This window comes from Suricata suricatta, chromosome 5 (assembly GCF_006229205.1).
Source record: "Suricata suricatta isolate VVHF042 chromosome 5, meerkat_22Aug2017_6uvM2_HiC, whole genome shotgun sequence".
NCBI lineage: Eukaryota > Metazoa > Chordata > Mammalia > Carnivora > Herpestidae > Suricata > Suricata suricatta.
Window position 1 is genome coordinate 3,772,271 of NC_043704.1, and position 14,817 is coordinate 3,787,087.

A 14,817-nucleotide genomic window follows, 5' to 3' on the forward strand; every position below is an offset into this window, starting at 1 on the left:
CATAGATGGGTTTTGTTTTTTTTATCCATTCTGCTACCCTGTGTCGTTTGGTTGGTGCATTCAGTCCATTTACATACCATGTTATTATCGAAAAATGTGGGTTTAGAGTCATTGTGTTCTCCCTAGAATTCATGTTTATAGTGGTGTCTTTGGCACCTTGTATTCTTTGCTGTCATTCCCTCATAGAGTCCCTCTTAGGATTTCTTGTAGGGCTGGTTTGGTGGTCATGAATTCTCTCAATTTTTGTTTATTTGGGAAAACCTTTATCTCTCCTTCTATTTTGAAAGACAGGCTTGCTGAGTAGAGGATTCTTGGCTGCATATTTTTTCTGCTCATCGCATTGAAGATTTCCTGCCATTCCTTCCTGGCCTGCCAAGTTTCATTAGATAGGTCTGTAACAACTCTCTGTCTTCCTTTTCAGGAATTTCTATGAGCCAGATGTTGTTCCGTTAGATGGTATCACTCAGACCTCGAATTCTCCTTTCCTGCTCCTGGATCAATTTTTCTCTCTTTTTTTTCAGCTTCCTCTTTTGCTATAACTATATCTTCTAATTCACCTATTCTTCTCTCTGCCTCGTCAATCCTTGAGGTGGCTGCCTCCAGTTTGTTATTCACCTCACCTATAGCCTTTTTTAACTTATCAGTTGATTCTTTGATGCTTTCCTCAACCCCAGCGATTAATCTTATGACAAGCTTTTTAAATTCTTGATCTGATATGTTGTCTAGGTCTACCTTAAGCAGTTCTGTGGCTATGACTTCCTCCTGGAAGTTCTTTAGGTGAGAATTTCTTCGTTTTGTCATTTTTGATAGTTTTGTGTCTCTTGTCACCTTTAGAAAGCTCGTTGTGCACTGTGCACCAATTAATATTTCTCTGTTAAAAGAGTCTTATTGACTGTCCAGGGTCTGTCGTTTCAGGGAATGTTCTCTCAATGGTGTCTCTCGGTTTCTCTTGTTGTGCTTGTATTTTATTTCCCTACTCTGCAATATTTGGGACTCGCCTTTTCGCACACTTTGGCTTGCTTCTTGGTGCAGTCCTAGGAAGGAAAACAGACATACACACACAGAGGGAATAGAAGCACAGATACACACAGACAAATCAAGCAAAGAAACACATAAAAAGGGGGAAAGAAAAGATAGAAAATGGAAAGGAAAGAGACAAGAAGAAGAGAAAATAAAAAGAAAAGAGGAAGAAGAAAAGAGAATAAAGAAAAATAAGAATAAAAAAATATAGAAGGGGGTCGGAGACAACAAAGGACAGTAGACCGTTTAAAAGTGTATGACCAGTTTAGGGGAGAGAGGTAAGGATGAGATACAGGAGAATATATCTGGGTTGCAAGAAGGTGAAAAAGTAAGGGAGAAAGGAGAAAGGAAAATAAGGAGTAAAAATTTAAAAGAGTTAAGTAAAGAAAAAGAAAAAAAAGGTAATAATAACAAATACGTATGAAAAAAAGTGGAGAAAGAAAAAAAAAAGCAACAGCTCCCCCTTGTGGATAGGCTTGGTTTGATGTGGTAGGTCTCGGAGGCTGCTCTCAGAGGCTCCATCTTGGTGTCTATGAAGATTAGAATGGCGGCTTGCCAAGCTCTGCTGAACTAGGCACTGTAGTCCACTCTAATGAGTCCGATCTCCTTGGGCCACAGTTGAGCCGAGTTGTATTTTCCAGACCTGCCTCGGTTCAAAGTTCCAGTCCATGCACGTTTGCGCTACCACAGATGAAATATATTTGTTTTGGTGGCTGGCTTCTTAGGGGGAGGAATAAGTTTGTCTTGGCCCAGGCAAGGATTGCAGGTACCCCTGCCTGAGGCGAAATGAGCAGCAGTAGGTGAGGTGCGCACCTTCACAGACGCAGATGAGGAGTCCTCACCCCCAGCCAGGATTGCCATTGCAATGGGGGAAGGAGAAAAAAAAAAAATTGAGTCTCTCTTGGCTTCGGGTAGCTGTTGCTCAAGGCGCTGTGCACTGCTGGAAATGAGCTGGGAGCTCCTGCAGCCTAGGCGCATGCCCAGGCCTCCACCTGCCACTGACTCTCTGTCGGGGTTCGTGAAGGTGTGGGCCCTATTTTTTCCTGTGGGCACCCTGGATTCGGGATTCGCACAGCCAATGCAGGGGGCGAGATGCACCGTGGAAATGAGGTACGTGGTCCTGTTCCCAAAACCAAGTTCGATATGCGTGCGCCCCTGGCGCAGCTGCTGCCAGGGCGCCGCTGCTGCCGCCTCTCACCGCACCGCGGCATGCTGCCACGGGCGCCTCTCAAAGTGCGCAACCGCGGTGCAGCCACCAGGGCCACTACTGCGGCTGCTTCTCGCCGCGCCGCCGCCGCCACTGCTGCTGTCCCCTCCAAGATGGCTTAGGGCTGGAAGCTGTTCCTTCCCTTGCACCACCCGGATTCGGGGTTCCAGCCACCCAGCAGTTATCTATGGAGTGGGATTCTCTCTCCAAGCGTGGCCAAATGTTCTTTACCTCTTCCCCAGAGACAATACCTCTTCCCCAGAGACAGTACTATGAGCCTGTTCAGACTCTCTGTCTCTTCCCTTTGTCTCTCGGGCTCTGCGCGCTTGCCCCGCGTTGGGCTGGGGATCCCGCCTCCCCTGTCCTTCCCGGACTGGCCCGTTTTCAGGTCTCCCCAGTTCGCACTCACTCACTCATGCATCCTTGAGGCTCTATTCTTTCTGGAGTCCGTATTTTCCCCCTCCGCTTTTGCAGATGAGAGTAATATCCTTCTCAGTTCAAACGATGGGGCAGACGGAGTTTACAGGGCTCCCTTCCTCTCCGCCATCTTGACTCCCCAGCAAATGGAGAAATTCGAAAATTGCTACCAGGGCAGCGAGCTGCTTGGGTTCGTAAATTACAAGACGTTTGAGATTATCATAAAACAGCAGATCAGAGAGCTTGAAGAGCTGGCGTCGACATGCTGCACATGGTGACAGGTGACACGCTGCACACGGTGACGGGTGAGTTGCTGATTTCGCTTTTAGGCATTTTATTTCTAGGCCCGGGAGGGGTTGAACCAAAATCAGTGCTAAACTCCAGATTCCTCCTGGGGTGTTTTCTAATATCCAAAGACCCAATCAATTCTCTGATTCTCCGGGACCCCAGCTGGGTGTTCAGCCTTTGGACTCAGCTCTGGCACTATGTGGCTCAGCACGGGGGGAGGGCCTGCTGCGCCCCCCCGGCTGCTGTGCCCCGGTCTGCTGCACCCCTGTGTGCTGCAAACTTGTCTGCTGCACCCCTGTCTGCTGTGAGCCCTTCTGCTATGAGGACTCCCCCTGCACAACCTCCTCCTGCTGCCAGTCCTCCTGCTGCACCTCCTCCCCCTGCCAGGGAGCCTGCTGCACCCCTGTCTGCTGCAAGCCCGTCTGCTGCACCCCTGTCTGCTGCAAGCCCGTCTGCTCCACCCCTGTGTGCTCCGAGTCCATCCCCTGCTTAGTCCCCTCCTGCTGCAGACCCTCCTCCTGCGTGCCCTGCTCTGCTGCCCCGTGTGCTCGCACCCCGCCTGCTGCGGCCCTGCCTCGGGCCAGTCCTGCTGCTGAGCAGTTCGAAGTTCTGCCTCTAGAGCCGCCGTCTTTGCTCCGGAGCACAGATGTCCTCCCTCAGGCCCTGCAGCCCCTCTAGGGGCCCCTAGAACCCCACTCCCACCCCTCAGACATTCGAGGTTTCCCTTTCTGCAAAGAGACGGCCCCCAGGCCCCTCAACGGGGTGCCCCGCTCCCTGCAGCCCTCTTCTGTAGGGTTGGCTCCTTGTAGTCCGGGTGACAAAGGCCAGTGCGATAACCAGTAAAATGTCACGAAATAGAGATGGCTTGTGGTTTCCTCTCCTCTGAGCCCAGAGACCCCTGAGTGGGGCCCAGCTTGCTCTGTCTGGTGGCAGCAAGCAGTAAAGACATGATTCCATGTTCAAAGCCCCGAAAGATGAGAGATGTGCACGCAGACGCCATCAGCACGCGCCGCTTCCCTTCCCCGCCCCGCAGCCCCCCCGTCTCGCAGGGAAGAGCCTGGCAGGTGAATGAGGGTACAGGAGGCTTGTGCCCTGAGGGGGCCTTGGCCCCTGCCCCCGCCCCGCTGCACAGAACACCGGGACTTTCTGATGGTTCCCCAGGAAAGTCTGCAGAAGGTGTGGCCGGCCACCCAAGGCCAAGCTGCTCCTGGTGGGGCATCTACATGGTCAGCCGGACTGCTCCTAGATGGGGTGTCTACATGGTCAGCCTGACTAGACTGCTCTCAGAAGGGGCGTCTACATGGTCAGCTCCCAGATGAGACAACTACACAGTCAGACAGACTAGACTGCTCCCAGACGGGGCGTCTACATAGTCAGCTGGACTGCTCTTGGACAGGGTGCCTATATGATCAGATGGACTCCTCCCAGACAGGGTGTCTACACGGTCAGCAGGACTGCTCCCGGCTGGAGGGTCTACATGGCCAGCTGCTGCTGCCCGAGGAGAGGGGGAGTCGAGGTGATGGTCACTTTACACTTGGAAGCCTCTTTGGCACCGCCCACGGCACAGCGACAACCTAGAGGTCTGGGCCCCTCCAGATGGCGGGGGCCCGTCTGTGGGCAGCTCCGACGCCAGACACCCGTCTCCCGTGGGGCCTGAGACCAAGACGGTCACCCCTTCAGGCGTCACTGAGGAGACCGGGAGGGCCTGCCTGGTGGGTGGTGGGGGGCGCCGGGGCCCGGGGTCCTGGAGGGAGGGAGGGAGGGGCGGGCAGGGCCAGGGCCTGACACAGTGAGGGATGCCCGTGACAGTGAGCCAGGCGGGGGCGGGGGCCCCCGTGGGACGGAGGATCAGGAAGAACTGCGAGGAGCAGGTGCTCTGGGAGCCCCTCCCAATTGCACATCCTCTATTACCCCATGACCTCACGACGACGGAAGATTCCAGATGCGTCTGCTGCAGAAAGGACACCCCCTCGATGGTGTTCCTTACACTGCCGCTTGGTTCCCAAACAGCTTCCCCCTGGCACCTGGGTGTGCCTCGGCTTCCCTGTGCGGGTGACCGTGCCCTCGGTGTGCGTCTCCCGCCTGTGCCCAGGGCGCCCCCGCTCACAGCCCAGGGGTGAGGCCCACGCGTCCTGGGACAGCTGTGTGTTGTCGGGGCGGGACAGGCCCTGCGCCGGAGCACGCGGTGGGTGGCCCCCAGATAGACCGAGCATGCGTGGCTAAGGCAGCGCGCTATCACGGGGCTCCAAGGCCGGAGGCCAGAGTGGGTCTCACAGGGTGGCACCAACGCGTGGCAGGCTGGGTCCGCGAGGAAACGGTTCCCTTCCCTCCCAGGCGCTAGCGCCACCTCCTGCTCTGAGCTCCCTGCTCCACGCTCCAAGCTCGCAGCACTGGGTCCTGCCTCCCGTGGCGTCTTCTTCTGTGGTGGCTCCCCCTCTGCCCGTCCCCCAGACCCCCAGGGTGACACGCACCCTTCTCCCAGGTCCCCAGGTGACACGCACCCTTCTCCCAGCCCGCCGGGGTGACACACACCCAGCCGGCTCATCCAGGATGTCTGCCCTTGCGAGACTCTCCGTTGGCCCCGTCTAGGAAGCCTGTAGGGCCGTGGTCACCGGTTCTGGGCCCTGTGCCCCCTGACGTTTGCAGGAGGAGCTGAACTCTGCTCCGGAGCAGATGGTTTTAACCTTTGGAACAGAGTGGGCTTGCATATCAATTGCTGAGCAGGGGACTTTTAATCTAAAAGGGGTCAGATCACAAAGTTAGAGGTCATCCTCGGTCCCACGCAGACCAGAGTAAGAACTGACCTGTGTTCAAGGGACACAAGGAAGCCCAGGGGCCATCAGGCTGAGCCGCAGTGCCCACGTGCCCAACAGGCCACCTTTGATGGCCAGTCCCCCAGGCACGGCCACCTGGTAACCTGCGGCTTCTCTGCAGAAGGAACTTTCCAGAACCCCTGGAGGAAGCGGTTTAGGGAAGGCCCTGAAGGACGACACCACTCACGCTCGGGTGGGCTTCACACGCGCTCTGGGATTTGTTAGACCTCACTGCTGGCGGCTGCAGAGCCAGGGCACACGCATCAGTCAGGCTGGGTGCTGTGTGGGCGACCTGGCTCGGGTCAGGGGACCCTGGGGGTGACTCTGCTTGACTAGAGGGGATCAAGGGCTTGGCTGTGAGGTGGTCTGGGCGGGTCTGGAAGGTCTGCAGTGGACAACGTCTGCCTGGTAGCTCACAGAGCAGCTGTTTCCGATCCCTCGGAGGGGGTCCCAGGAGGCCTTGCGCTAGCAGCAGCTAGGGGTGCCGCAGGGAGCAGGCCTGAGGACCAGGGTGGGGCAGGAGGGCCGGCAGCACCCGGAGGACTGGCAGGAGGGGCCCACGCACACAACGGGCTTGCAGCTCACGGGCATGCAGCAGGCTGGCTGGCAGGGGCTGGGCACACAGCAGGACACCTGGCAGGGGATGGGCACACAGCAGGACACCTGGCAGGGGATGGGCACACAGCAGGCCAGCTGGCAGCTGGTGGAACAGCTGGTGTGGCACATGGTGACTAGGCGCTGGAGTGGACTCGGGGGAGGACGGGGCTGGTCTGGAGCATCCATCCCTAGGCGGCCTTTATACCCGGGCTGTGACGTCTTGGCAACAAGCCACACGGGGGCCTTCCTCCCGGGGGCCTGGCTCTCCTCCTCTTCCTCCTGTGTGCATCTCTTCCTGGAGGCTCTGCTGGAAGTGACTCGGGTCAGGAAGCTCCGTCTCAGCCCCGAGGCTCACCGTGACTCAGTGGCCCTGCGATTTCTGGACTCAGAGCCCAGGTTGGATGGCAAAGGGCCGTCTGCAAGGACAGGGGACTCCACCTCAGGATGTTCAAGGTCCCCCCCAAGTTTACATCCCCTGCACCCTGTCCGCACAAGCACCGTCCTACTCGCCAGACTGGGCGCGGGGGGGGGGGGGGGGTCCTGTTCTGACTTGGAAACTCCGCGATCCAGAGGGTCTTCCCAGTGGGCCGGAGCCAGGTGGCCGGGCTCCTCCTCAGGGAGAGCGGTGCCCACGTCGTTGCAACAGCAGTAACGAGGGGCTGTGCCGGGCACCGTGCTAAGCGTCCTGTGGGGATAGTCTCATAACTGATTAGTGATCCGCCCATGCCACCGTTGGGGGTGGGTGGGACCACATGCACGGATGTGCAGTGAGTTCGAAGGGCCTCGGCTGGGTGCACGTTCTCCCTGCAGTGCCGCAGCAGGTCTGAGCCAGCTGGTTTCACTCCGGAGTCTGCGGTGCTCACCATTGTGCCCAGTTGTGCTGGGGCATTGGGGGTTTTCTGAGGTGCTTGGGATCTGTTAGAATTTTTTTTTAAATCAAATTTGGATGGTTTGTCCATTATGTATTCAAAACACCCTTATGCTTCAATATTCTCTTCTCCTTCTTGTGTTGAAATTCCTTGTTGTCAGACTTCCCAAAACTGTCCTGTGGACCCTCTTCATTTTTCTTAATTCTGCTCTCTCTTCTGCGGATTGGACGATTCCTACTGATATGTCTTCAAGTTGACACTGTCTTTCTTCTTCGACCTCCAGCTGCGCGGTCTGAGGCTGTGCGCCTGTGGCTGAGTGCCCACACCGCAAACTCCCCGCTGCCCCCAGAGCACCCCCACCTCTGCAGCAGTGCCCTCAATGCCCCCATGCTGCCACCACATGGAACACCGCCTCCCGACCCCTCCGCATCACCCAGGCGTCAGCCCCGCATCACCCCCACACAGGGGCCCCCAAACCTCCCACCGCACCCCTGCCACTCTCCACCTGCTGGGCCTGCTTTCCTTTCTGGGACTCGCCCTCTCTGTAATTATTTCACACACTGATTTTTATGCACTCGTTACTCATTGTCCCGGAAGGCTCGTGAGGCTGGGACATGTCTAGGGCCAGCTCAAAGTATATGTTTGTTGCACAAACAAATCAATTATTACAAAGACTACTGTAAGGCAGAAGTCAGTCACCTTCTAGAAGGGAGGATAGTAAATATTTCAGGCTGTGCAGTGACCACTTCGCACCATAGAGCAAACCCTAGATAGCACGTAAGCAAATGAGCTTGGCTGTTGCCAATAAAACTTTATTTACAAAACGGGCATCGGGCCAGATTTGTCCCACTGACTTCTCTGCTTCCCAGTACTTTAATGTTTTCCTGTGCGAAATAAAAGCTCAAAGTACGCCATCGCCCCGAGGTCTCCACCGACGGCAGAAAGGAGTAAAGGACACGGTGCGGAGTCGAACCAGCAGCGCTGTGGGCACAGGAGTGGCCTGGGGAAATACACAGACCCCGCGTCAGGTCACACCAGGACATCCTGTTTACAGAAACCGGCCTCTAAGCTATACGTGCTTACGGTGGTGTGTGACGCAGGGGAGGGCGTCCCCGTACAAGCAGGTGTTGGGGAGACGAGGTGGAGGCGGCGACGAGGAAGTCTGCAGCTGTGCCCCAGGGTCGCCCAGTCGCCCACGGCCCCGTATAAAGGCCGTCCGGACATCACTGCCTCCTCCCTCCCGACACCAGGCCAGCCCCATGCCGACATGTGCCACACCAGCTGCTCCCCGGGCTGCCAGGCGTCCTGCTGAGTGCCCGTGAGCTGCAAGCCCGTGTGCGTGCCTGTGAGCTGTAGACCCACTGTGTGCGTGCCCGTGAGCTGCAAGCCTGTGTGTGTGCCCTCCTGCCAGTCCTCCAGGTGCTACCAGCCCTCCTGCCAGTCGTCTGGGAGCTGCCAGCCTTCCTGCCCCACCCTGGTCTGCAGGCCCGTCTGCTTCAGCTCCCCGTGCTGCCTCTGACCACGGGTCTCCTACCCGCTGCTCCAGGGCAGAGAGGGCCATGCCTGTGCCCATCCTGGACCACGTCTTCCCAGGGCCCCCAGCTCTGCATGTGGCAGGTGAAGAACATTTCGGATGAGTTCCTGATGAGTAGCAAGACGATCCGGATCCCTCTGTGACCCTGCTTGTCTCCTCTGGGAGGCCCTTCTCTGCCTCCAGCAGGGAACCAAGCCCGTGTGAGCCAAATAAACCGCGCCTTCCCGATACAGCATGTCCCGTTTTATCTTCACACATTTTGAAGTGCTTTCCTCAAAGGCATACACAAGCCATGAGCACAGTCGCCCCTTTGCACCAGCTCAGCTGGAGGGGAGGGTCCTTCGAGGGCTCAGGGGGGCGATGCCATCCACAACCACAGCACCCGAGACTCACACTGTTTATCAGGGAATCAACTACCCACTGAAAGGGGGCCTGGGCCCCGGGTCTGATGGTCTGCCTTCGAGGATCGCCACAACAGGGAGGGCGGGGAAACTCCCACAAACCCTCTCCTGCGACAAGGTGGAGTCTGGCCATCTCGCGGAGGAGCAGCAGGAAGTGGGAAAGCCTCACCCTCCAGGACCCAGGCCTGCAGGCAGGCTCAAGACTGACCCAGGGCCAGGACAACAGAGCCCTGCCCCTACCCAGCCTGGCCCGCACAGCTGCAGGGGCACCGCCATCACCGGGGGAGGCAGGCACATGTCGGGTCCCCTCATGGGCTGGGCACACGGGCTGCTGGAGACAGAGGGCAGAGCAAGAACACTGCACCCCGAGCCCTCGCCCCAAGCACCCGGCACCGAAAGCCCATCACGAAGGAATCTGAATAAGTATCTTGAAGATCATCAGAAGAACAAGGATCTCCAAATCCAGGTCAATATCTGAGCGGGCTGATCAAAACTCACCCCCACTACACTGATGGCCTGAGAGAAGAGACTCCCCCATTTCCAGGAAGAAACACTGTTTATGTCCATTTCAATTAACCCAGGATATCTGATGTTCAATCTAACATTTGACAACATACAAAAAAGGAAAAAAGATCAATCCATTGTCAAGAGACAGAGCAATCAATAGAACCAGACTTCAGAGTTACCCGGATGTCAAAGCAATCAGACCAAAACATGAAAATAACCACAATGAGCAAAATAAGTCAGACAGAGAAAGGCAAACACAGTGGACCCTTGAACAATGTGGGGGTCTGGGTACTGACCCCTCGCAAGTCAAAAATTCACATATAGCTTTTGACTCCCTGAAAACTTAACTAATAGCCTACTGTTGACCAAAATCCTTACTGGTAACATAGTCGATAAGCATATGTCTTGTATGTCAATGTATCACATGCTATATATGCATACAATAAAATAGAGAAAAGAAAATGTTTTTTAAAAATCATAAGGAGGAGAAAATATATTTATAGTATTGTACTGTATTTTTTAAAACTCCATGCAGTTCAGACCCATGTTGTTCAAGAGTCAACTGTCCTATATGATCTCACTTATAGGTGGAATCAAAATAAAAAAAAAAAAAAAGGAATTCCAAAGGGAGGGGCAGGGGGCAGGTAAGTGGGTGAAGGGTGTCAACGTTACAAACATCCAGTTATAAGACAAATGAGTTTTGGGGACTCTAACATACAACATGGTAACTCTAAGAGAAAAACTCCAAGTTAATCTGTTTAAAGAAATAAAATAACTATAAATATGAGGAGAGTGAGAGTCTACTAAAATGGAAGAAACAAACAGACTTGAGGGAAACAAAACTTCTCAAAATAAAAAGTTGAGTCATGAAAATTAAAAATTTTGTGGAACAAGTTAAACAGAAGAGTGGATTTAGTTGAAGAGGGAACTAGAGAAATCAGAAGACAGATCCGAAGGAAACATCCAGAATGCAACAAAAAGAGTCAAAAAGTGGCAATTATGTAAGAGAGGTTAAGAGATGTGGGAAATGATTAGGGGGGTGAACACATGTGGGAAATTCATAAATAACAGCATGGGGATGATAAATATTAGAATAACAGTTACATTCGAGATGAACTAAAGCATTGAAAGATGTGGGGCTTATTAGGCTTCAAGTAAATAAATAAGCAAACTAGTAAGGTTGATATGTTAAATAATCAAGGGCAAAACACAGACCATAAATCAAGGGTAATATGAACAGATGGAGAATTTCATCAGAGAAACGGGCACTATACAAAAGAGTCAAACATCATGTAAAAACCAAAATATGACATCAAAAATGAGTTCCTTCCATCGGCTCATCAGTAGACTTGACACAGCCAAGTGCGCAATCATTGAATTTGAAGACAAATAAATCGACGTTGCCAAATTAAAACACAAAAAGGTAGTAAAGGAAAAAAAAAAGAAGCATCAAAGAATACTAGGACACTATTAAATCATCACTAATGCATGTAATTAATTTCCCAGGAAAATAGGAGAGAATAAGGCAGAAGAAATATTTCATTTTTAAATATTTGCCATTAACTTTCTAAAAATAATGAAAGACATAAGATTATAGATCCCCAAAGCTCAGAGCTCTGCAAGAAGGATAAACATAGCAGTTCACAATTCCTGCAAAAGATAGTGACTTGGACACATCATTAAAGGTGTGACTATAAAACCAAAAGAGAAAGGAAATCCTCAAGGCATCCACGTGAAAAAGACAAGGTCTATGGAGAACCAATGTGATAATTTCTTCAGAGTCTAGTTAAAAATTATACAATTTAGGGGCACCTGGGAGGCTCAGTCAGTTAAGCATCTGGGATCAGGTCATGATCCCAGAGTTGTGAGGTGGAGCCCTGCATCAGGCTCTGCACTGAGCGTCCAGACTACTTGATATTCTCTCTCTCTTCCTCCCTCGCCCCTCTCCCTGCTCCCACTTGTGTGCTCTCTCTCTCCATAAAAGAGAAAGAAATTATACAATTCAAAAGATAATGGAATGACATCTTTAAAATACTAAAAGGAAAATCTGTCAACCCTTTGAAATGTTAAGAAAGCGTCTTTAAAAATTAAAGGGAAATAAACACTTTTTTAGATCAACAAAAACTGAGAGATTCAGAGCAGACACACACTACCAAAAATATTCAGAAAATTTCTTCAAGCCAGGGATTATGAGAACAGAGAGAAACCTGGGTGGACAGGAGGGGGGAAATGGCTCTAGAAATTATTCTAGAAAGAAGGTAAATACAAACAGCTTTACAGGGGCACATGGGTGGCTCAGGTGGTTGAGCATCCAGCTTCGGCTGAGGTCATGATCTCTGGGTCCGTGGGTTTGGGCCCCGTGTCGGGCTCTGTGCTGACAGCTGGCTCAGAGCCTGGAGCCTGCTTTGGATTCTGTGTCTCCCTCTCTGTTCCTCCCCTGCGTGTTCTCTCTCTCTCTCTCAAAAATAAATAAACATTAAAAAAAAAAAGACCTTCTTGCAAAGCAGAAGATCCCTCAGTATTCGTTTTTCTGAGAAAATCTTTATTTTCCCTTCCCTTTTGAAGGATAATTTTGCAGGATACAGGGTTCTTGGGCGATGGGTTTTTCCCTCTCAACCCTTTAAAAATTCACTCTTGGTGCTCGCACGGCTTGTGGAGAGAAGCTGATGGCATGTCGTCTCTGGTCCTGTGTGGGCGAGGTGCTCTTTTCTGTGGCTGTTTCCAGGACGGTCTCTTTCTCTCTGATCCTCTGCCATGTGGCGGTGCTGTGCCCGGGCGCACAGGAGCTTTGCACTGAGCTGCTGGTGTCCTCAGAGCCTCCCAGGCTGGGGTTTGGTTCCGTCGTCCATTCAGGGAATTCTAGGCCGCTGCTGTGTCAGGCCCGTTCCTGCAGCTTTCTCTCCCTCTTCTCCTCCGGCACCCACCGCGCGGAGGTGCCACCTTCCTTTTTGTCCCGCACCCCTTGGGTGCTCTGTCCTGGGTTTTGTCTTCGTTGCCTTTGCCTTTCAGTTCTGCAGGTTTCCGGGGCTACGTCCTCCCGCTCAGACGTGGCTTGCTCAGCCATGTCCTGTCCACGAGGAGGCCCATCGGACGCATCCTTCATTTCTGCCACGGGGGGCTTTATCTCTAGTACTTCCTTCTGCTTCTCCCTTAGGATTTCCATCCCTCCGTTTACGTTTGCCTGTCTGCTCTCACGTGTGGTCTGCTTTACCTATTGGAGCCCTTAGCGTGTACGTCACAGTAGTTCCGAATTCCTGGCCTGATAATTCTGGGGTCTCGGCCGTGTCTGGCCGTGTTACCTGTTCTGTCTGCTAATGGGATTTTTGCCTTTTGCCTTGTGTGTTTTTTTCTCGATAACCAGACAAGATAACCTGGGTAGAAGGAACTGCTATAAACAGCCTTTAATTTAAAAAAAATTTTTTTTTTATTTTGAGAGACAGGGAGGGGCAGAGAGAAGAGAGAGAGAATGCCGAGCAGGCTCCACACTGTCAGTGCAGAGCCTGACGCAGGGCTCGACCTCGGGAACCATGAGATCATGACCTGAGCAGAGGTCAAGAGTTGGATGCTTACCCGATAGCTTCCTTGTACGGAGACTGGCCCGGCCGCCCCTGCTGCAGAGGGCTCGGCCTCCCAGCCAGACACCAGCACTGAGTCCTTGAGAGGCCACGGTCCATCAAGGAGACCAACAGCCACAGGGGCCGTGCTGACGACCCCAGACACTGGGGGAGGCAATCATAGGTTTAGCAAAAATAGACATGGGATTCCGCCCACAGGACCTCAGACAGAGCTACGGTCTCTGCGTTCACAGAGCATTTGCTTCCAAGTATGACCTGCAGTATAGATCAGGGGGCTCAGTGTTCAGCAGAGGGGTGGGTGAGTGGGCACGTGGCCACGGGAGCCATTGGTTGCATCACATCCTGATGCCCAGAACAGCGTGATGTGGCTGTTGGCCAGTTTGGAGGGGACATCTCATGCAGAGGCACACCGTCCTCTAGAACGCCAGCAGACGCTCCACATCGGTGGGCTCTGAGGTGGTTTGGGAGGGGCGGTGGGGTCCGCAGCCGACGACCAAGAAAGAATTCCTGAAACGTCTTGGGTGCAAAACGGTGGTTTCATTAAAGCACGGGGACAGAGCATGGGGACAGGAAGAGCTGGCCCAGGACTGGAGGGAGAGAGTGGTTACATACGTGGGGAGGTAGAAGCAAGGGGAAATTTCCAGTGAGATGTTCACATGCTAAAGAAGACTCACAGATCACTAGAGTCCTGACTCATGTCACGCGGAGGTTGTTTTCCCTCTAGCAAAGCATTAGCATTAAGACAGTAGGGAAGCTTAAATTTAAAAAAAATGTTTTATTTACTTAAAAGAAACAGAGAGAGAGAGAGGGAGACACACAAGCTGAAGCAGCTCCAGGCTCTGAGCCATCAGCACAGAGCCTGATGTGGGGCTTAAACTCATGAGCCGCGAGATCATGACCTGAGCCGAAGTTGGACACTCAGCTGTCAGAGCCCCCCAGACGCCCCGTGACAGTAGGGAAGTTTAACTCCGGGGCACCTGGGGTGCTCAGTCGATTAAGCATCCAACTCTTGATCTCCTGATCTCGTGCTTTCTGGGATTTGGAGCCTGAGTGGAACTGTGTGCTGATAGCTGACATCCAGGAGCCTGCTTGGGATTCTCGCTCTCTTTGTCTCTCGGCCCCTCCCCTGCTTGTGCTGTCTCTCTCAAAAATAAATAAACATAAAGAAAAAAGACTGCAAGGAGTCCCCGGACAAATGTTATATATTCGGCCAGCCTCAGGTGTTTATCAATGGGCTGTAGGTTATAAGAAAATTTAATTTTATGTGTGTTTCCTGCCTTTGCTTTTCCCACATCAGCCTTTTTATGGCACCGCGGCCAGAATAGGTAGTAAACATGAGCCCGAAACCAACAGATGGAAAATAGGAGGATCCCTACTTACTGTTGCACCGATGACCCACGCGGGGGTCTGTGTACGCAGACCCCACGACTGTGAGCTCCAGGGTCGGGGGGCCCCGGTTCCCGAAGGAGAATCTGCACCGCCAGGACACACAGGAACCCCCCCGACCGACCGCAGGTTTCCCCTGTTTACAGGTTAGCGCTTCGCACTCGCATAAAGGCTCACAGAGCATCTATCACGTGAGTATCGGA

At 53.1% G+C, this 14,817-nt stretch overlaps 3 protein-coding genes across 7 annotated transcripts in view; 2 read left to right on the forward strand and 1 right to left on the reverse strand.

Annotated features, from left to right (window-relative positions):
* The window catches only part of LOC115292548 (zinc finger protein 420-like), an 88,301-nt gene that overhangs the window by 44,273 nt on the left and 29,211 nt on the right, over positions 1 to 14,817 (forward strand). The gene's annotated exons all lie outside the window — the stretch shown is intronic.
* Positions 2,702 to 10,149, forward strand: LOC115291418 (acrosin-like). Of its 5 annotated transcripts, none has more exons than XM_029938868.1 (2): positions 2,702 to 2,949; positions 8,623 to 10,149. In XM_029938868.1, exon 2 carries the CDS (start codon positions 8,980 to 8,982, stop codon positions 9,622 to 9,624), a length of 645 nt encoding a protein of 214 aa, XP_029794728.1. In that variant the 5' UTR covers positions 2,702 to 2,949; positions 8,623 to 8,979; the 3' UTR covers positions 9,625 to 10,149. The 5 variants fall into 5 exon arrangements, with proteins under 5 accessions (XP_029794728.1, XP_029794729.1, XP_029794730.1 ...); XM_029938869.1 differs by having other exon boundaries at positions 8,758 to 10,149; XM_029938870.1 differs by having other exon boundaries at positions 7,372 to 8,975.
* LOC115291423 (keratin-associated protein 12-1-like) lies at positions 6,140 to 6,471 on the reverse strand. The gene has a single exon (XM_029938876.1). It carries the CDS (start codon positions 6,469 to 6,471, stop codon positions 6,211 to 6,213), a length of 261 nt encoding a protein of 86 aa, XP_029794736.1. The 3' UTR covers positions 6,140 to 6,210.